This window comes from Neolamprologus multifasciatus, chromosome 20 (assembly GCF_963576455.1).
Source record: "Neolamprologus multifasciatus chromosome 20, fNeoMul1.2, whole genome shotgun sequence".
Classification (NCBI taxonomy): domain Eukaryota; kingdom Metazoa; phylum Chordata; class Actinopteri; order Cichliformes; family Cichlidae; genus Neolamprologus; species Neolamprologus multifasciatus.
Genome location: NC_140458.1, coordinates 13,519,503 through 13,542,183, shown reverse-complemented (window position 1 = coordinate 13,542,183; position 22,681 = coordinate 13,519,503). Strand labels below are relative to the sequence as shown.

The window sequence follows — 22,681 nt, the reverse complement described above, 5'->3', positions numbered from 1 at the left end:
CCTTGCCGCTAGAGCGGGGGAGCCCGGGGACGGCGGCCGGAGACCGAGTAAACAAGCCCCAGTGCCGGCACCGAGGCGCCGGGTACCTGCGCCAGGGCAGGCAGAGCAGGCGCCGGCGCTGAGCCCCACTAATCCTTTTGCTTCGTTTGTGCCTTCCCAGGGATCAGAAATGAGCAGTGCCGCCCCTGAGCCATGGAGAGCAGCACAGACGCCGGGGCAGGAGTGCTGGAAGTGCGGGCAACCGGGACACCTGAGGAGGGTGTTACGACCCGGCTTGAAATGACCGTAACAAGAGTGGGGTGTCCCGAAACAGACACAGCCACAGCATCGGACTTTTAACAACAGTTTATTGACAACAATGGCACTCACGGTAGTGGGAGTGTATAATTTCGGGGTGAGCTAAGGCCAACACAACAAACAAAACTCAACCTAGGCTTCGGTTCCCCTCTGACCTGTTTAAGGAAAAGAAAAGAAAGAAATAACACAGTCTGACCTCCCTGGTCTAAAAAACACAGGAGAAAAGAAGGCTTCCCAAAATAATCGGCAGCTCACCCCTACTTGCTCCGCACTTCACACACGCCCGACCTTTTAACCAAATAGCTATTGCTACGGCTGCTCCGTCTGGACCTGAGGCAAGTGCATGGGAAGTCTGCCACACCCCCCGCACTGCAGCTCTTCGGTCGCCCTTTTATAGTTCACGTCCACAGCAGGAACCAGTTACATCAGGCCGTTCCTTAGGTCCACCAATCACAGCCGGGCCCCTGCACAGGTGAATTTGCATACACACATTAAGAAACAGATAACCCACCAACACAGGCACGTAACAAGGGACTGTCCTCTGATGGAAGTGGGGCAGGTGTTCCGCGTCGCCGGTGCCCCAGCACCCTCTTCCGGTCCAGGAGGGACATACAGCATTCCGGTAAGGACTCGAGGGGGTATACGCCATGCTTTGGTGGACACGGGCTGTACGCAGACCCTCGTGCACCAAAGCTTGGTTCGCCCCGGGGCATTGCTGGAGGCAGAATGGGTGGAGGTGAAGTGTGTTCATGGTGATGTTCACAGGTATCCCATAGTGCGGCTGTTATTAAAGTATAAGGGCAAAACGCATAGAGTAACGGCTGCGGTTAGCCCGCGCCTGTCGCATCCCCTAATTCTGGGCACGAATTGGCTGGGGTTTCATCATCTGTTAGGGTAGTATGCGGGGATGCGACCACGACCATTAGTAGCATGTAGTGTCTGCGTGGCGCTCAGCGGTGATGCGGGGTCGTCCAACACTGACTCCGGGGAGGGGGAGACGGCGGGTCCTTCATGGGAGGCCCCGCCGGCTCCGGAAATTTCCCCCATGGGTGATTTCCCACTGGAGCAGTCTCGTGATGACACCCTACGCTCAGCCTTTGACCAAGTGATTGAGATTGATGGTCACGTGGTGCGCCCTGAAGCCGTGCGGACCTACCCGCGCTTCATTTTATTAAAAGATAGGTTATATCGAGTGAGTCGTGACACTCGCACGGAGGAGACACACACCCAGTTGTTGGTGCCGCAGGGCCACCGGGAAATGATTTTCCAGGTGGCTCATTATAACCCCATGGCAGGGCATATGGGATACGAAAAAACTCTGGAGCGAATAACGGCCCGATTTTATTGGCTGGGCATCCGAGTGGATGTGCGCCGCTGGTGCGCGTCCTGCCCGGACTGCCAACTTGTTAATCAGCCGGCCATACCAAAAGCGCCTTTGTGCCCGCTCCCACTCATAGAGGTCCCGTTTGAGCGCATTGGCATGGACCTCATCGGGCCGTTTCATCGGAGTGCATGCGGCTACCGCTTTGTATTAGTTCTGGTGGATTATGCAACGCGGTACCCGGAAGCAGTCCCGCTGCGCAACATCTCTGCAAAGAGTGTGGCGCAGGCACTGTTTCAGGTCATCTCCCGAGTCGGAATCCCGAAAGAGATACTGACTGACTAGGGCACGTCGTTCATGTCTCGCACACTGCGGGAACTGTACGAATTACTGGGCATTAAATCTATTCGGACCAGCGTCTACCACCCTCAGACGGATGGGCTGGTGGAGCGGCTGAATAAGACTTTAAAGTCCATGATTCGTAAGTTCATTACCGAACTGCGGGAGGTGCCCCAGGCCTCCACGGGATTTTGTCCCTTTGAACTGCTGTTCGGCAGGAAGCCGCGTGGGGTGCTCGACTTGATTAAAGAAAGCTGGGAGGAAGGTCCGAGCCCCGCCAAGAATGAGATTCAGTACGTGTTGGACCAGAGAGCGAAACTCCACACTTTGGGTTGTCACGGGAGAATTTGCTCCAGGCTCAGCAGCGTCAGCAACGCCTGTATGACAGAGGGGCTAGACTCAGGCAATTTTTACCAGGAGAAAAAGTGCTTGTATTACTCCCTTCTTCCAGCTCAAAGTTGCTCGCCAAGTGGCAAGGACCCTTTGTGGTCACACGGCGAGTTGGGGACGTTGACTATGAGGTCGCTCGGTCGGACAGGGGAGGGGCCACGCAGATTTATCTAGGGCTGGGTATCGTCACTGATTTCTAGAATCGATTCAATTCCGATTCACAAGGTCCCGAATCGATTCGATCCACGATTCGATTTAATTCGATTCGATTCGATTCACTTCGATTTGAATCTGGGAAATTTTGACAGTCAGAAATATTATAATTCAGATCAGTACATTTACATATTTTTGTATCTATAAAAAGGAAGCTGACACACGCAAGACTTTATCAAAGGTGTGAGCATCACAGCAGATGCCTTTGTGTCAAAGTAGCTGAGGATAAAACACAGAAAAACATGAAGGCGATTTTCCTGGCCTGGGATTTTATAAAAAATATTCTGCAGTACATCAAAAACGAAAGAAAACCATTAATCAACATATGAACATCACCTCTGAAGTTACAGCGGTAAGCGTTTTGCATTTTGCATAATTTTAAAAAAGTTTACATTTGTTCAGTATTGAACGGCAGAAATTAGGTTTTCTTTTCGGAAGTATATAAAACGGGAAAAAAAACGTCGGCCGACAGCGCTGTAAACAACGGTAGTCTTGTGCGTAACAAGCAACCAATAATGCAGAAAACAGTACAGAGAGAGAGAGAGAGAGAGAGAGCTGTGGTCGAAGCAAAACAGTAAAAGTAAGAGTGAATACGTGACGATGTTTATGTGAAGCGTAGTTTGGATCTTCTTTTGCTGCTGGTTCGGTCAATATTGTTTGGAGAGACATCAAACTAACAGCTTCAGAATCAGCGCATAAAGGGCGTGAACACAAAGCGCTGAACCGCCGACAGATCAGAATCAGCGCGCTGTCGGCTTTCAGCCCGACTGTGAGAAAGGCGACATCTAACTGATTCTGATCCGCGGGTCGCGCTGTGTGTTTAAGTCTTTGTGCAGAATCCGTGTTCCTGCTCTCATTTACTGTTTTAGCTGTTTGGTGGTTGTTGAAATTTTGTGAGATTTCACCAGAGATTCTGGCATTTCGGGCAAAATAAATTTATATTAAAAAATCGATTCAGGATTTTAATGAATCGATTTTACGTTATCCAAGCCAGAATCGATTTTAATCGATAAATCGATTATAAAAACCCACCCCTAGATTTATCACCTCAATCTCCTTAAAGAGTGGAGAGAGGCTGAGACCCCTTCTCTGGTCAGCCTGGTTAAGGAGAGAGATGAATTGGGGCCGGAGGTACCAAATTATACGGAGCACAATTACAATCACCAGTTACTTTGCCAGATACAGTTTACTATTATTAGGTTAGAGCCTAGTTTGCTGTCAACTGTCTAATTATTCATGATACAGATTCAACGAGGTACTAGAAAGATTCCTCAGAGATTTTGGTCCATATTAATACATCCCAAAGGTGCTCTATTAGACTGAGTACTGGTGACTGTGGAGGCCTAGTCCTAGGCCTTCATGGTCAAGAAACTAGTTTTATATGATCTGAGCTTCATGACAGTAGCCATCAGAAGATGGGTAAACTTTGGACATAGACAACAAAACAACAAAAAATACTCAGGTAAGCTTTGGTGTTAAATATGATTGGTAACCGTTCCAAAGTGTTTCAAGAAAATATCCCTCACACCATTGCAGAAGAAATCAAGCGTTATGAGACCAGGTAACATTTCTGCAGTCTTCTATTCTATCACCATTTTTGGTGAGCTGTTTGAACTGTAGCCTTAGTTTCCTAAATGGAGGGATACTGTTAGGATGCCTGGGTCGTTGACCCAGGGTTTTTGAGTTTATTATATTATTTATCATTTCTAGTCTTTGGTTTCTTTGTTAGAGTTCTGTCTTATGGTTTATGTCTCTGTGTTCTCTAGTTGCTCTGTCTCCCCTGTCAGCTGTATCCCCTTGTCAAGTTTGCGTCTCTGTGTTATGTTTCCTGTTTTACTTTGAAAGTCTGTCTCATGTAAATGTGTCTGGTTTTGCTTCCTTTGTCTCGTTAGGCCTGATTTGCCCCAGCTGTGTTTCCCTCCTGTTACCCATTCCCTGATTGCTCCTTCTGTGTATTTAAGCCCCGTGTTTCTCTGTTTTGTTACCCTTTTGAGTTCAGCATTAAAGCTGTGTTTTGAGTTACTTTCTGTCTCTGGAGTCTGCACTTTGGGTCCTTCTCCTGCCTGAACACAGCCCTCACATAACAGATACTTGGTGTGTTCTTGTGCTCCTGTAGCATATCTGCTCCAGGGTTGGATGTGTTGTGTTCAGATACTCTCATACTCTCAGCTTGCCTCTAATGAATGGTTGTTTGAGTTACTCTTTACCTTCCTATCTGCTCAAAGCAGAATAGTTACTCTCCCCTGACTTCTGGCAGCAACAAGGTATTTTCACCTAGAGAATTGCAGCTCACTGGATATTTTCTCTTTGTTGGCTCATTCCCTGTAAACCACAGAGACAGTTTTGTGGGGAAATCCCAGTAGATCAGTATTTTCTGAAATACTCAGACCAGTCCATCTGGCACCAACAACAAAATCACCCCCCCCCCCCCCCCTTCTGATGCTTGACCACGTCTACAAGCCTAAATGCATTGAGTAGCTGCGATTCAACTGACTAATTAAATATTTGAGTTAATAAACAGCTGAACAGCAGCAGCTGTACCTAATAAAGTGTCTTTATTAGAGTGTCTAGAGTTTATTAGAGTGTCTTTATTATGCCTGTCACACTGTGAGCCTTTGAAACAACTTGCCTGAGGGGTAACCAGACATTTGTATCTCCAGGAATGGCACTCGTTCATGGAGTGGGACTGAGCCTTGACGCTCAGGTGAAGTATGGCCAAAGTACAAAAGGTCCAGGATGTAAGACACCCATGTGTTTCCTCAGGAATAAAAAAAAAAATTGACAGAAAAAACATAAGTACTTCCTCAAAGATGCGAACAAAATGTGTGGGGTTTTTTTGTTTTTGTTTTTTAAAACCTACCTGCTTTAGGGTAAGAAGCTAAGACAATATCATCTGGTCTTGCTCTGAAATTCTGGACGTTTTCCCAGTTGTCAGTGAAGTAATTGGTCATGCAGACTCCATGGAAGTCAAATAGTGCAGGTCATGATAGTGACTCCATCTTTTTTTTAAAAGAAAAAAGAAAAGAAAAACAGCATTTGTTTACCATCTACAGACCAATTCCTGTGTGTGTTTCTCTGTGTTTGGGTCTATTTATTTTATTTTATTCCTTTTTTCCATTTCCATTCCTGTAAAGTATAAATAAATATGGGTTCTGATCAAGGGTGTAGATTTGGTTTTGGCATTGGTGGGGACGGATGATTCAACCACCGAACCCTGCCCTGTTTCTTATTTTTTCCTTTTTGTTTTTGCTTCTTGATAAAAGGAGAAATATACTTGCCCACATATGTTATTCTACATGCTTTTAAACCATTTAAAATTACAATTCATAGTTTTATATGTGAATTATATAATGTTAAATTACTATTAAACAAATGACTGACTAAGTATTTTAGGCTTTAGTTTACTTCAGCCATATTCCATATAAATCAGGTATCATACAAAAGTAAAAATAGCTTCAAATACAGTCATGACAATAAAAGAATATGACTTTAAGGACTTAACAACATTACTTCAGTTACAACAACATCTCTGATACATTAGCACTTAGGGAACACTGAATGACCTGCTGGGTTTTGTCCATAAAACTACTCGTCTAAGATTACCACAAAGTAACAGATCTCTCAGAAACATTATGCAACATTTTAGGCACTACTGCCCTCTATCAGATAGGGGCTGGGATGTTTCATTCTAAACATGAACTACTGTTACAGCAACAGACATGGACTACATGCCCCACACAACAAACACATGCCTGCTCCTCTCGTTAGCTGAAATGAACTGCTGGCATATTTGTTTTACATCTATACTGTTCAGTCTCTCCTGGTGGACATGGCATCACATTATTCATGGTTACATACAATTTTAGACTGATGTGGGCCAAGCCTAGCACCTACTTGCCAACCTTGAGACCTCAGAATTAGGGAGACATTCAAAGGGGGGGGGGGGGGGGGGTATACATGTACATATATACAGTGTTTATTTATTGGATAAAATAAGTTAAATGTCACCATTATTATTGTCCGGCCGGAAACAGGCCGGGGGTGTCCAAATTCAGAGGCTGCGTCCACCTGAGGACCCGGCCTTTGTGGTCTAAGTGGGCCGGGTCCTCCGAAAGCCGGGTAGACCGGAAATGAGCGACTATGAAATTGGACGGTCTAGCCCATTGACTGTAGAAAACATGGACGACGCGACAGCTCCCCAAAAATGAAGCCAAAACGTCTCTATCGCCCCCTGGTGTCTGGCTGCAGTATAGGTCATAAACCCCGCCTCCTCCATGTTAGCAGATGGGACTGGGGTCAGACTAAAATAAATTAATTCTCCTTAGATAATTTTTTTCCAAAGATTCTTTCTTTTGTTTTCAATAGTTCTCATCACGCTGATTGATGTTCAAGGGGTCTCCTTTCCCATAAGTTTGATTCTAATTCCTACCGCGGTGATGTTAAATTGGGGTAAAACGTCATCATAAGAACTTTGACTGACAGCTGTAGTCACGGAGAAACTTGCGTATCTCTGTTCGCGAATAGCAGATAGAGCGTAGGCTCTGAGAGGACGCCCAGCGTTTAAGCTACGAAAACACGACCGAGTGTTTTAACCTGACAGCCTGAGGTGTTCTTCAGTAAACTGGACTACCCGACAGAAGGACCCGAGGCCCCGCTGCACTTTTTCGGTAAGTTAAACGTGTTTGTAAGCTAATCCGTAACTACCGTCCTTAGCTAGCTCCTGAGACCTAGCTAGCTAAAATGAGCACTCGGCTGTCAGGGTTCGTTTAGCTGTGCAGGTGAATGAATTTACTAAAGAAATCAAGAGAAACGCCCCGGGCTGTTCAGTCACTAATTACTGTTACTGTACTTTTATTACAAGTATTATACTGTAAAAGCAACAGGCTGCACCCTGCTTCAGCTCTTGTGCAGAGCTGAATATTAAATATGTGCAAACAACAGCATGTTTTCAGTCTCTTGCCACATCTGTAAAGACAGTAACAATTTTTTTAAAAGCTTGTACTTCAGTAACTCCTCATTAATCAGGAACTATGGATTAAAGTACTGTAGTGTACTGTAATACTGAAAAAATGTAAGAGAAGAACTTCAGATCCTGAGTGTGTGAGAACAGAAGAATCAGCTTTATTTCAATATTGAGGGATAAAATTTATATCTGAGTTTGATGGTTCTGTTCTCTTTGTGATTACAGGAGCTGCCCTCAGATTCAGACCTCAGCCCCATCAAGTGACAGCAGACAGATCATCCAACATGTTCACATGTTAACTGCAAAATGAAAACAGTACAAACAGTACAAAGGTTAAAGTACCACACGTGCTGTAGTGAAAGCTGCAGCTGTTTTATTGATAAAGTTAAAGACAAAAAAACAAAAGGATTAATCACTCATGTAACTGTGTCACTATATATCAGCATTAACAGGACCTCAGTTTGGTGTTTCACAAAGCTTCTGATCTCAGACCTGCACAGCTTCCGTTTTAAACACTTGATGTACTCAGCTGCATGAAGAGCATATGAGATTTTCTCTAACACAATTAAATAAAACCTGATGAAGGTCAAAGGTCGTCACTTGTATGTTGAACCACAAACTTGTCATCTGGAATTTTTTCACAGTTTTTTTTTACACATAGTGTGTTATTTACCATAAAGTAATTCAGAGTTATTCATACCAGAGTAACCAGAGAGGATCACATATTTTTAAATATATAACTTTCTACAGGATTGAATATCATATCTTTATGTAAAAGTCCGGAGCCTCTGGGGAGTATCTGAGTATTTATAACATTGCACAAACCAAAGGTCTCATCACAGTGTTGATGAAATGCTGGGTTTATCCATCTCCTGGGGCGGGCCTACGGAGGAGTGCTGAAGATTTCCCTGTGAGGGAGCTGCTGGTGAAGATCATGAGTCCTGCTTGATCAATGCCATGAGCTTCAGTCTTCCTGGTGTTTCTTAAATTATGCCTCTTACAGCGGTCAACAGAACTTATGGCACAGGACAGCTGTGATGAAAGAAAGGCAAGAAGTTTCTCCAAACCTCTGGACCCAGGAAACCCAGCTTGGTCCTGATGGTCTCCCTCACTAGTTTCTCTCCAGGGTGAATGTAGCTGTTGATATAATATGGACTCTATTATTAAATGAAAAGAACAAATTAGACTACACTACTGAAACGTTCTGCTGATGTTTTTAAAGTCTCCATGTTACCAGGCTGTAGAGGGCTCTGAAGATTTAAACAGTTTTAGATCCATTACACTCACAGTCTTATGTTAAAATCTCAAAGGACAGCATTATATTTTTGATATTAACAGTAACTCTGGGCCTCTGTAGAGTGTGCAGCTGATCTCATCGCTGTCTAAAAATGGATAAAACAAAACCCATAAGTGTTGAAGACTATTAGCAGCAGGTGTGTAGCATTGCTAACTAGCTAGCAACAAGCCTCCAACACAGTGCGTATGCTAGCGGCTAATCTAACTAACAAATTAACAACAGTGATTTTAGAACTATAAGATAATAAGTTGTGTGTCTTTTTTATAACAGTGACATGGTTGTAGTTACCTTAATTAAACGAGTCGTCAGTCGCGGTAAACCAGCAAAAAAAACTCCAGCCGCCGGGCTACGTAAAAAGTGTAGAGGGGGCGTGTTTGCGGTCACGTCCAGCGGGTGTGTGGGCGGGAGTGTTACACAGTTGCTCCACCTCAAGTCACTACTGCCCAGACTCTGGCTCCAAATTTGCAAGATGGCAGCCTCCACAAGCGGGGTATTTTGGCGTAATTTTTTTTTATTTATTTATTTTTTATTAACAAATGGAACAATACAGTCACAAACAACATAACACAATATAGTGCAAATGAACTCTCGTGGAGGATAAATAAAAAAGAACAGTCAATACAACAAAACTAACAGCAAGGATATGGGGGGAGGGGGCTAGACAAAAATTCACAGTATTAACGGGGAAGAATTAAAAAAGAGAGCACAATAGAGGTAATGATCAAAACAGAAGCAAATGGGAAATGTCATCATAGATTGTGGCAAATCTGCTTGACTTCAGTTTTTTAAGTGACATGAAATAATGTTTGAAGTCATTGATGAACCATGTAAAGGATGGTTTTCTATTCCTCCATTTACAACAATGTATATGGTATTTACCTAACAGGATGACAATGTTAATCACAGTAGAGACAGTTGGATGTTGTTTAGCCATATAGAAAATAATATCAGAAATGTTAAACTGGCTCCTCCGTGAATCGCAACCTTATCGTGGTGGAGGGGTTTGTGTGTCCCAGGGATCCCAGGGGCTATGTTGTCTGGGGACTTTTGCCCCCTGGTAGGGCCTCCCATGGCAAATTGGTCCTGGGTGAGGGACCAGACAAAGAGCGATTCAGAAGGCCCTTATGAAAAAAACACCGAGGGAACAGTTTACCCTGCCCGGGATAGGGTTACCGGGGCCCCGCCCTGGAGCCAGGCCCGGGGAGGGTGCCCGAGGGCGAGCGTCTGGTGGCCGGGCCTTAGTCCATGAGGCCCGGCCGGGCACAGCCCGAAGAGGAGACATGGGCCCATCCTCCCGCAGGCCCACCACCCGCAGGAGGCGCCATAGGGGTCGGGTGCATTGTGTGCTGGGTGGCAGCCAGGAGCGGAGGCCCTGGCGGACTGACCCCCGGCTGCCAAGACTGGCAATAGGGACATGGAATGTCACCTCTCTGGTGGGGAAGGAGCCTGAGTTAGTGCGTGAGGTTGAGAGGTACCGGCTAGATATAGTCGGGCTCACCTCTACGCATGGCTTGGGCTCTGGAACCAGTCTCCTGGAGAGGGGCTGGACTCTGTCTCAGTCTGGAGTTGCCCCTGGTGAGAGGCGGCGGGCTGGGGTGGGTATTCTAATATCCCCTCGGCTTGCTGCCAGTACGTTGGGGTTTTTCCCGGTGGACGAGAGGGTTTGTTCCCTGCGCCTTAGGGTCGGGGAACGGGTCCTGACTGTCATCTGCACTTATGCGCCGAGTGGCAGTTCGGAGTACCCAGCCTTCTTAGAGTCCCCACCTGGAGACTCTGTTGTCCTGCTGGGAGACTTCAATGCTCACGTGGGTAACGACAGCGAGACCTGGAGGGGCGTGATTGGGAGGAACGGCCTCCCTGATCTGAACCCGAGCGGTGCTTTGTTATTGGACTTCTGTGCTAATCACAGTTTGGCCATAACGAACACCTTGTTCGAACATAAGAGTGTCCATAAGTGCACGTGGCACCAGGATGCTCTAGGCCGTAGGTCGATGATCGATTTTGTAATCGTATCACCAGACCTGCGACCATATGTTCTGCACACTCGGGTAAAGAGAGGGGCTGAGCTGTCAACTGATCACCACCTGGTGGTGAGTTGGATCAGGTGGCGGGGGAGGACGCTGGACAGATCTGGTGCACCTAAACGCGCAGTGAGGGTGTGCTGGGAACGACTAGCAGAGGCCCCAGTCCGCGAGATCTTCAACGCACACCTCCGGCAGAGCTGCAACAGCATTCCGAGGGAGGCGGGGGACATTGAGTCCGAATGGACCATGTTCAGCGCCTCCATTGCCGAAGCTGCTGCATTGAGCTGCGGCCGCAAGGTGGTTGGTGCCTGCCGTGGTGGTAATCCCCGAACCAAATGGTGGACACCAGAGGTGAAGGGAGCCACCAGGCTGAAGAAGGAGTCCTATCGGGCTTGGTTAGCCTGTGGGACTCCGGAGGCAGCCGACAGGTATCGACAGGCCAAGCGGAATGCGGCTCGGGCAGTGGCTGAAGCAAAAACTCGGGTGTGGGAGGAGTTCGGAGAGGCCATGGAAAAAGACTTTCGGACTGCCTCGAAGAGGTTCTGGCAAACCGTCAGGCGTCTCAGGAGGGTCAGGCGGTGGAAGGAATACTTCGAGGACCTCCTTAATCCCACTGACGCGTCTTCCGAGGAGGAAGCAGAGTCTGGGGATGAGGGGAATGACCCGCCAATTTCCGGGGGCGAGGTCACTGAGGCAGTTAAACAACTCCTTGGTGGGAGAGCCCCTGGTGTTGATGAGGTCCGCCCCGAGTTCCTGAAGGCTCTGGATGTTGTAGGGCTGTCCTGGTTGACACGCCTCTGCAATGTTGCGTGGAGATCAGGGGCAGTACCCGTGGATTGGCAGACCGGGGTGGTGGTCCCCATCTTTAAGAAGGGGGACTGGAGGGTGTGTTCCAACTACAGGGGGATCACACTCCTCAGCCTCCCCGGGAAAGTCTATGCCAGGGTGCTGGAAAGGAGAGTTCGTCCGCTAGTCGAACCTCGGATGCAGGAGGAACAATGCGGTTTTCGTCCTGGTCGCGGAACACTGGACCAGCTCTTTATCCTCTCGAGGATACTTGAGGGTGCATGGGAGTTTGCCCAACCAGTCTACATGTGTTTTGTGGACTTGGAGAAGGCATTCGACCGTGTCCCTCGGGGTGTCCTGTGGGAGGTGTTGCGGGAGTATGGGGTGTCTGGCCCATTGCTACGGGCCATTCGATCCCTGTACAACCGTTGCAAGAGCTTGGTTCGCATTGCCGGCAATAAGTCGGACTCGTTCCCGGTGGGTGATGGGCTCCGCCAGGGCTGCCCTTTGTCACCGGTTCTGTTCATAATTTTTATGGACAGGATTTCTAGGCGCAGCCAAGTGGCTGAGGGCTTTCGCTTTGGTGGCCTCAGAATCTCATCTCTGATCTTTGCGGATGATGTGGTTCTGTTGGCTTCATCGGGTGAGGGCCTCCAGATCGCACTGGAGCGGTTCGCAGCCGAGTGTGAAGCAGCGGGAATGAGGATCAGCACCTCCAAATCTGAGGCCATGGTTCTCAGCCGGAAAAGGGTGGAGTGCCCACTCCGGGTCGGGGATGAGTTCCTGCCCCAAGTGGAGGAGTTCAAGTATCTCGGGGTCTTGTTTGCGAGTGATGGGAGAAGGGAGCCGGAGATCGACAGACGGATTGGGGCTGCAGCTGCAGTAATGCAGACGCTGCACCGGTCCGTCGTGGTGAAGAGGGAGCTGAGTGTAAAAGCGAAGCTCTCAATTTACCGGTCGATCTACGTCCCTACCCTCACCTATGGCCACGAGCTGTGGGTAGTGACCGAAAGGACGAGATCGCGGATACAAGCGCCGGAAATGAGCTTCCTCCGAAGGGTGGCTGGCCTCTCCCTTAGAGATAGGGTGAGAAGTTCGGCCATCCGGGAGGGGCTCAGAGTAGAGCCGCTGCTGCTCCACATCGAAAGGAGCCAGTTGAGGTGGTTTGGGCATCTGACAAGGATGCCCCCTGGGCGCCTCCTGGGTGAGGTGTTCCAGGCATGTCCCACCGGGAGGAGGCCCCGGGGCAGACCCAGGACACGCTGGAGAGATTATATCGCTCGGCTGGCCTGGGAACGCCTTGGTGTTCCCCCGGACGAGCTGGAGGAGGTGGCTGGGGAGAGGGAGGTCTGGGCCTCTTTGCTTAGGCTGCTGCCCCCGCGACCCGGCCCCGGATAAAGCAGATGAAGATGGATGGATGGATATTAAACTGGGGGATAACGTTGATCTTGAGGGATAACCAGCTGTGTAGTTCTAACCAAAAGGCAGCTGATGCAGGACATGAGAAAAACAAATGGTGTAATGTTTCACAGGCTGAATCACAAAATGCACACTGATTAACCTCAAATTTAAACCCCCTCTTTAGAAATTCAGACAGAGGATATATATTATTAATTATCTTGAAATGAGTTTCTTTTACTTTTGGGGAGACAGGTCAGGTTGATGAATTTTGAGAACGCCTTTTCCATGAGTGACTGATCCCCATGAAGGGCCTGCAAATATCTACCTGAGTTAAACCCCTGGAAAAGAATAGATTTGAAATTCACACTGATAAATTTATTGTTACATTTACTATCATTTAGGTTGCAGTTACCGCTGGATTGACCTCAGAATGTAGCATTGTGTTGCGTATCAGCTGCCTTAGGGCCAAAGGGATAGCACAGCAAACTTTTCTGTATTCTTTTAATGGACTATTAAAGTCGTGTCTCTTTGAGAAAGACACATAATCCAATAAAGCACCACTCGTATCCAGCAAGTCAGTTACAAACAAGATACCACTCTCAAACCAGTTCCTGATAAATAATGTCTTTTTGTTAGCAGTTATCGCTCTATTGTTCCATAAGGTCGACATGTGAGGAGAAAAGTTGTGTGTAAACATCATTTTCCAAAAATGAAGAATCTGTTTGTGAAAATTAGAGAGTGTAACAGGTATTTTACTAGTTTCAAAGTCACATCTTAATAGAAAATCAATTCCTCCTAGTTCCTTAAATACAAATCTGGGTATATGAAACCACATGGAATCAGACTGAGATAAACAAGCTCTGAGCCAGTTTATTTTAAAAGTCCCGATCATTGATTCAAAGTCTAAGGCTCTGACACCACCCTTCTCATAGTCTTTAACCAACTGTGATCTCTTAATATAGTGGGTTTTGTTTTTCCACAGGAATTGAAAAATAATTGAGTTGGCTTTCCTAATATTTTGGGGAGAAATATAAAGAGAATGACATGGGTAAATTAGTTTAGAAATACCTTCAGCTTTGGAAAGGATGACTCTGCCAAATATAGTGATATCCCTGGTCAACCAACGACTAAGGGATTTCTTCATGTTGACGATACGATTGCAGATGTTGTTGTCTTCTCTTCGGGACATATTTTTAGAAATCACTATACCTAAATATTTAACTTCCAATTCAACTCTTATAGAAGCTATATTAGAATCAGAACACGTGTGAATAATTCACATTTGTTAATATTCAGACACAGTCCTGATGCCTGGGAGAATAATGAAATAGTGTTAAGCGCTTTAGCTACCATGGATTTATCTCTTAAAAACAGTGCAGTATCGTCAGCAAATTGGCTTATTTTGAATTCCTTGTCAAAAATGTTAATACCATGTAAATCAGGGTCTTTTTGGATGATAAGTGCCAGCAGTTGAGTGGTTAATATGAACAATTTGGGGGAAATAGGGCATCCCTGACGGATACCTCGCTGCACTTCAAACCTAGGTGTCATTCCAGGGTTAAGCGAAACAGAGCTACAAGTGTTACTGTAAAACATTTTGATCACATTACAAAAGTTTACCCCAAAACCCAGGAAATGCAAGGCTTTAAGCAGGAAGGGATGTTCAACCGTGTCAAAAGCCTTATAAAAGTCCAAAAACAACACTAAGCTTTCTGTCTTTATATACTGGCGATAATCAAGCATATCAAAAATCAATCTAATGTGATTGTGTATATGTCTTCCTTTTATAAACGCCGACTGACGTTCATCCACTAAATGTGTTAAACAATCGCATAGACATGAGCCAGTAATTTATAATCATTACACAGAACGGTTATGGGTCTCCAATTATCCAGAAGTAGTTTCCCAGATAGCAAGGAAACATTGAAACAACGTTGAGTCAATATCAGGCGACGTCATTGAACCAACGTTGAAGTGTGACGTTGACCTAACGTCACTCTTGCACCCTTTTTTAATGTTGAAACAACGTCAGGTTTTGATGTTGAATCAATGTTGAAACCTGACATTGAAACAATGTCAGATTCTGATATTGAAACACTGTTGAGCTATGGTGTTGATTTTCCACCTCTTTCGCACAGTTGCTTTTTATTAAAACAACAGTTAAATCATGACTGGAAATCTACCTTTCTTTATAAGTATTTTAACCAATACTAAACTACTGCATGTTTCCATCAATACTTAAACCACCTAAACACATAATTGTACTTATTCCTCAAATTGGACACACCCTTTATAAAAAAAACAACAACAAATGTCTCACAATGTATCATGTCAATATTAATATCCTAAAATAAGAAAGCATTGCATGTGATGTAACAGAGAAAAAAAATAAACAAAAAAAGGTCAATAGGCATGTTTCGTTTGCTAAATACTTTATTAAAAGACAGTTTCCTATTTACATTAATATGTTTCACAGAAGTTTGTAATTTTTTACTCTGGGATGGGGATGCATGATGTGCGTCCTGCACCACCCATACCCATACGATCTGGGGCGTATCGGAGCCATTTCTGCACTGCTTGTGCAAAGACAAACTCGGACATAGAGTTTGCCCCTAACTGCTGCGTCAGGCCATCTAGGAAAAAAAATACACACACACAAACAAAAAAAGTGAATTAGAGCACATGAATAAGCTCTTGTTAACTGTCTTCAGCGGGGACAAAGTATGTAAACTCCTAGGCTGATAAACATGAAAGTCACCAGGCGTAAATCTGCAAACTGCCGCATTTGATTCCCAAAGAGCTATGAGCGGAAAAAGTGATAAGTATTAGCATGGTGTGCCGTGTATCCTTTAAAACAAAATAAACATGGGGTCCTCGGGCTGTACAACTACAACCCGAGGACTAAACAAGCCAAAGACCAAAGACTCCATCTCCAGATTAACCGGACATGAAAGTCTTGTTATTAAGAAAGACAAAGTAATATAGCAAAAAAACTGTAAAACTTACCACCATATATGCATTTGCAGAGCGCTGTATCTTTAAATGCCATTTTTTGCTTTGTCTGGTCCTTGGTTTTTTTCCCTGCCCAGTTGAGTACCGAGGCCAGCTCGTTTGTAATGGCATAAGCCATTACACGGCGGACTCGCACCTCCAGTGTGGTCCCTCCAATCAAGGCAAAGCGTCTCACCTATAGACACATTTTAAGAGATGGAATTAGCGTGTCTCATGTCTTAAATGTGTATGCAAGTGCTTGTGTGTTTAATCAACAGGCCGTTGTTATGTATTTAAATCACATCTGACAGCTATTACACTTTATAGTTACAAAGTGTACATAACCTTTATATACTTACCATTGCCTTATTTGCCTCTTATGATTGAAGAGCTGCCTCTGCATTGTTTAGCTCCTCAATGTTGTGCAAGGGCAAATCCAGAGGCAGTACCCCAGCATCTACCGATTCATTGCAGCAGGGATGGCGGATGGCTCTGACCTCCTCGTTAACAGCTCTCGTCAGGTCTGACAGCATAGTTAATATCTTTTGTGAGGTCGCATCTGTTTAAATAAACAATTCCAGAAAGATTAATGGCTTAAGCAGTGAGAGGCGAAAAACTAATAAATAAATAATAAAACGCAGTTTACGTGTGGACAAAAGGTGCAAACGCAAGGTAGGTGAGCGTGCATCGTAAAGTTAGGTGAGCGTGCAACGTAAAGTTAGGTGAGCGTGCAACGTAAAGTTAGGTGAGCGTGCAACGTAAAGTTAGGTGAGCGTGCAACGTAAAGTTTGAATTGAGTGCGAATCGAAGCGGGTGCTCTCCAATCATTAAAAGTAACAAAGTCATTGAACACATTTATACAGTTAGCTTTACGTTTATCAATCATATATCACAGATTTACAATTTTTTGTAGTACTATGCTAAAAAGCAACTACAGAGCGAAAGTCTGGGTCAAGCGCCGAGGTGACAGCAAGAACAAAGGAACCCTCGAAGCGTTAAAGCTAGCTTTGTAAGGGAATATAACGGAAAAGTATGAAACGAAAATGTTTTCTTTGTTGACTTTGTTCGCAGTGCAATTTATTTGTTGCCGGATTGTAAGATGAAAGTAGACACAATTTCGGGCTCCCACATTTTGTCCGAAACTTTACATTAACAAGTTTGTTTGTTTTTTACTGTTATTCAAATGCAACCGTGGAAATAACGAATAGAAAAAAAGTAATTCATTCTTACCTTATATTAATCGTGGTGCAGGCCAGTGCAGTGCATGAACTGATGCCTTCTCCGGTCAATTCCGCTGAGAGTAAATCTAATGTCCCGCTCTACTGTACAAGACAATGGTTACCTGAAGGGATGTACCACTGTGAGAGGAGGGGCTATGGAATAGTCCAAGTGGTAGCAGCTTAAATTTCCCGCTCAACCATTAATCTATGGCTTTTCAACGTGATTGTTGTCGCCTTGTCAACTATAAATAGATCAACAATCAACGATGACAGAACAACAGTGAATCAATGTTATTTCAATGTCAGTGTCAGGTTTCATCAGTATTTCAGTGTTGTTTCAACATTGGTTTTGTGTTGACATTTCAACCCTGACGATTCTGATGGTTCAGATGGAAAATCAACATCTGTTCAATGTCTCCTTGATATCTGGGTTGTCTTTGTTGGGTTTTGGAATTAAAGCGATTAGACCTTGTTTCATTGTAGGTGAAAGATTAGTTGATGAAATACATTCCAAGTATGCACTGTAAAGCATTAATCTAATGTCATGCCAGAAAAAGGAGTAAAATTCCACTGTTAGCCCATCAATTCCTGGTGATTTGCCCCTGGGCATTTGTTCGATTGCCTTGTCCAGCTCTTCAATTGCAAGTTTACTCTCCATACGAACCTTTACATCCACATCCAATGTCCCATTAAGGCCTCTAAGACTTTCCAGAAACACAGTGCCATTCTCCGTTGAATAGGTTGACTTGTAAAGGTTATTGTAAAAATGAACTATTTCCACGTTTATTTTGTCATGGTCCTCAGTCAAAACCCCCTTGATATTCAGTGATTGAATCTTCGTATTTGCTTGTCTGTGTTTCTCTAAATTAAAAAAATAGGAAGAGTTTTTCTCGCCCTCCTCAATCCATCGGGGTCTTGAACGAACATAGGCACCATTGGCTTTCTCTAAGAACAGTTTGTCTAGTTAAGATTGAAAAGTGTTTAGTTGTATTTGTTCGTCCAGAGATAAATCCTGTTTGCAGCATAGCCTGTTAATTCTCTCAATAATGCTTTGTTGCTCCTGTCTTTTCTGTTTAGCAATGGATTTGCTAATTTGAATTGCTATCTGTTTAACTTGGAATTTAAACCATTCCCATTTGCTCACATGTGACGTATCTAATTTGTCAATTTCCACAATTAAATTTCTCACTTCAAGGCAGAAGTTGTCATTATGCAGAAGGTTGTTGTTAAATTTCCAAATAAGGGATTGATGTTTCACCTTGGTTAATGAGATGAGTAAGGAAATCAAACAGTGATCAGTTAGAGGGGAAGCTGAGATTTCACACTTAGAAATGTTGTTGATCAAATTGTTAGAGACTAACCAGTAATCAATCCCGGAACACTGACCATTATTAGATGAATTAAACCAAGTAAATTGAGACGCAGATGGATTTTTCAGCCTCCAAGCATCACAGAGACTAACTTTGTTGGCCAAATTAAGGATACTTTCATCATAACTGTGGCATGAAGTCCTGGATGGAAAACGATCAACAGAGGGATCAGGAGCTACGTTAAAGTCTCCCCCCACAACAACTTTGTCAACAAGATAGCTCAACTTCCATTGCTCTAGCTGTTCACAAAGGAAGGTTAGAAGTTTCTTATTCTGAGCTCTATTAGTATAACCATACACACACAGCAGAATGTAGTTTGAACCATTAATCTCTGACACTATCATCAGCCAATGACCATCAGAATCACTTTTATAGCCTATGACATTTCCCGGAAACCTATTAAATAAAATCATCACTCCAGCTGAGTGAGACGTACCATGACTAAAGAAAACAGATTCACCCCACTGTGTTTTCCAGAACTTTGTGTCTGCCTCTGCCGAATGGGTCTCTTGTAGAAAGACACAGTTAGCCTGTTGCTCCTTGCAAAAAAGAAAGATAGCCTTACGCTTCACAATGTTTTTTAGCCCCCTCACGTTCAAAGAAATAACAGATAACATATAACACTATTACAAAAGTATTGGGAAAAAAAAACAAACTTAAGACACGCAGGAACGAGCAGCCGTGTCCTGTATAAAAGAACTATTCAGTGCAATAACCCTTAACAACCGGGAAATTTTAAGATAAATGACATGCTAAGCAATAGGCTTATTCAACAACAGCATACCTGAGAGGTGAAAAAGGTCACACAAAAGAAAATCAGTTCGGGTCCACTCTTTGGTTATCAATCAGAGCGTAGCCATCCTTCAAAAACGCTCTCTTTCCCTTACTCCTGGCGTCCTGGACCAGCGGCCACAGCTTAGCTCGAGCCTCCCGATCTTCCTTGGAGAAGTCTTCCTTAAAGCGGATGTTCATCTCCTTGCAGACCCTCGCATGCCTCGATTTCTTCCAGACGTCGTCCCGGACCGTTCTCATGCCAAACTGGATAATTATGGCTCTTGGGGACCCGGAAGATGCAGAGTTCCCCTTCTTTCCCAGCCGATGGACAGTATCAACAGTCTCTCTCAGTTTATCTACAGACAAGGGCACAACTCTGGTGAGAATCCCGATAACCGACTCTCTGGTGTTTTCATCATCTTTCTCAGGAAGACCAGTCAGCCTTAGGTTCCATCTCCTCTTATATCGAGCATGTTCCTCACAGGAGCTGCGCAGGGATTTGTTTTCTTTCTGCAGCTCACCAACTTTCTCCTGGAGTTCTACTATACTTTCTTTATTTTTTCTTATTTCCGCCGTGTTCATGTCAATGCGCTTTTCAAACTTACGCAGCAACGCCGTCTGTTCATCCATCTTTTGCGTTAACACATTGACTGCTTGCAAGATAGCTGCGGCGGTGTCCTCCTCCTCCAGAGGCTGCGCTCGCACCCCTCTTGCTTTCTTCGGATTAGGGCTTTTCGTCAGAGTGTGAGCCCAGTTGATTCTGGAGTCTTTAGAAGTCATGTCAGCGATCTCCAAATCTTGAATATCCTCCTCGTCACACGCCTCTCTCAACACCGAAACATTGTAGTCATGATCCATCGTAGTCACAGGACAATTATCGAAATTAACCCCGGAAAAATTACAAATTAAAGCTGGTTTACAGTTAGTTCTTCAGTAGCTGGTTGAAGTGCACAAAAAGAGCAAAAAACAAGTTATTGCTTTTAATAAATTCACAGTTTCAGGACAAAAGAAAGCCAAAAAAAGTTCGGACGCCTGCAGTAAGGTTGCTGCTCACTCCGCCATCTTGTTCCTCCCCCCTTTTTTGGCTTCATTTTTTCACAATGGTAGGAGGCGGGGTCGCGTCGTCCATGTTTTCTACAGTCAATGGTCTAGCCTTCAGAATTACGTCACCTGCCGTCTGCTCCTGGCTGTCTAAAATATAACCGGACGCTGGCGTAGATGGTCGAATAAACTGCTGTTTTCACACAACAGTTTATTCAGCTGTGTGAGAACCCGGAGGAATCCTCCCGAGGGATTAATAAAGTTTTATTTAATCTAATTTAATCGAATAACTTTAATCTCAGCCAAACCGATTTACTCACCAACAAATAAAACACAACTAAAGCACTGAAAAAGGCCAAACAATAACATGTTTAAGTTATTTTATGTTTACATAGCTACATTCTCGCCTGAAAATGTGTTAAAAGTTTATTATGCGACCCAGAAAGAATAATAAGAGTAATATTAAAACTAAGTAGCTGCAGTAATAGTAGCCATTGTTGGAAACTGGAATTGGCTGGGCCAGTCTGGGATATGGTTTTCAGTTTTGTTGTCCGGGTGGAAAATCGGGAGAAATTGGGGAGAATGGTCGCCCCGGGAGATTTTCGGGAGGGGCACTGAAATTCGGGATTCCCCGGAAAAATCGGGAGTGTTGGCATGTCCTAGCATAGCCTGTAACGTTATTGTGACGGACACGTTATATGAGTGAACTTGACTTTAAGTTAGTGATGTGACGTTCTGTATCGAGGCTTCGAAGCTTGTGTCGAGTAATGGAGGGGGCGTTTCCGCGATGCGCGTATTGAGGCTTGCTTCATTTATGGGAGGAGCTGAAAATGATGACGTCCGAAGCCTCGCTGCCCGGCTGTACCACGTGACTGGTTCATGAAGTGGTTCGAACTTTGCCACGAGCTATGACAGCGATACAAACCCCTCAGACTTCCTTCAAAAATGTAGGTGTTTGGGAGAGTGAGGAGAGAATGTCAGGAGAGAATGGAGCCAGCTAAGAAGAGGAGGATGCCCTCCCCTGTGTGGGAACATTTTGATCTTATTCCTCCCAACAGGGTATGTAAATTTCTACAGAAGATGTATTTTCATAATACTGATGGTGCAATACAATTTATGTTAAGCGGCTTTACTTTTGTACAAGGTGAAGTGTTTGCTATGTGCCAGGGAGCTGGAATATAACAACAACACCTCATCCATGCTTAGGCACTACAGAGCTTTGCATGAGAATAGGGGAACACAGATTGTGGAGCAAGACCAGGTGAACCATCAAATGCCATGATAATATAGCATGCAGTAATGTTACTAAATGATATAACAATATTATACAGCTGTAATAAGTTACGTGTGTGATATTTATATTTGTGCTTTGTCTTTATTGTCTTTCCTCAGGAGAACAATCTCAAATAGATGAAGACCTGGTTAGCATGGTGATTGAGGACTCCCAGCCATTTAGCATTGTGGAGGACAAAGGATTTAAAAGATTTGTTAAATCATTAAATCCTAGCTATGTTCTCCCCACTAAAAGGTCATAAAAGCAGTGAAAATTTAGTTTTTACAGAATAAAATGTGAACAGGCAAGACTGAGGCCTCAGTGTGTAGCTGTCCATAACTCAACGTTACAAAAGCACAACCACTGTCCACACCCCAACCACACCTCACCTCACAGTAAATGATCATTTCCATTTTAAGCATTTCCAAATGATCATTTTCCATACTGCCAGTATAAATATACAAAATATACTGCCATCAATACAATATAGATGTTTTACACACTCCTTTTGTTGTTGACAATTACAGGCTATGTGCAAAAGGCCACACTCTTCAAATTCATGCCAACTAATATTTTTACGTCCAGTAGGTGTCCTACTAGAGCAAATGAAGCTTCAAGAAGCTTTGCGCTGGGGTGAACTAATTGGCTTCAGTGCTTCATGAAGCTTCATCTGCCCATCACTACTTTAAGTGACTTACAGGTTTCTTTGAAAATCAATTTCTTATATCCAGGTTCTTCCTTTGCGCTGCCATCCTCCTCTCCCCCTCGCAGGTTTGCCACAGCTGAAACTAAACAGAGCTCCCTGAAAGGCTCAGCCAATCACATTGGCCATATTTGTCACATGAGGTAGGACTCCAGTAGAGAACTAATTTAACTCTTTCTGCACCGCTCGCTGAATGAGACGCTGACAGATCGTTTTTTTCTTTCTATCGGGTTTGTTTTTCTTTACTCAAAGAGATCAAATTATTGGTGGGGACATGT

The 22,681-nt window shown here is 44.5% G+C and overlaps 1 protein-coding gene and 1 long non-coding RNA gene across 2 annotated transcripts in view; one reads left to right on the top strand and one right to left on the bottom strand.

Moving 5' to 3' along the window:
- The window catches only part of LOC146494594 (cytosolic sulfotransferase 2-like), a 24,544-nt gene extending 1,863 nt beyond the window's left edge, over positions 1-22,681 (bottom strand). The window contains exons 1-3 of the mRNA XM_085146952.1: positions 22,399-22,681; positions 5,421-5,559; positions 5,190-5,318 (exon numbers count right to left, since the gene is read on the bottom strand). Of these exons, the coding sequence (XP_085003078.1) occupies positions 5,190-5,318; positions 5,421-5,511 (220 nt within the window). The 5' untranslated portion in view covers positions 5,512-5,559; positions 22,399-22,681. The remainder of the gene's footprint in view (positions 1-5,189; positions 5,319-5,420; positions 5,560-22,398) is intronic.
- LOC146494595 (uncharacterized) lies at positions 5,301-15,199 on the top strand. The gene is made up of 2 exons (XR_014871671.1): positions 5,301-7,729; positions 14,933-15,199. It is a non-coding gene; the product is annotated as an uncharacterized LOC146494595 (long non-coding RNA).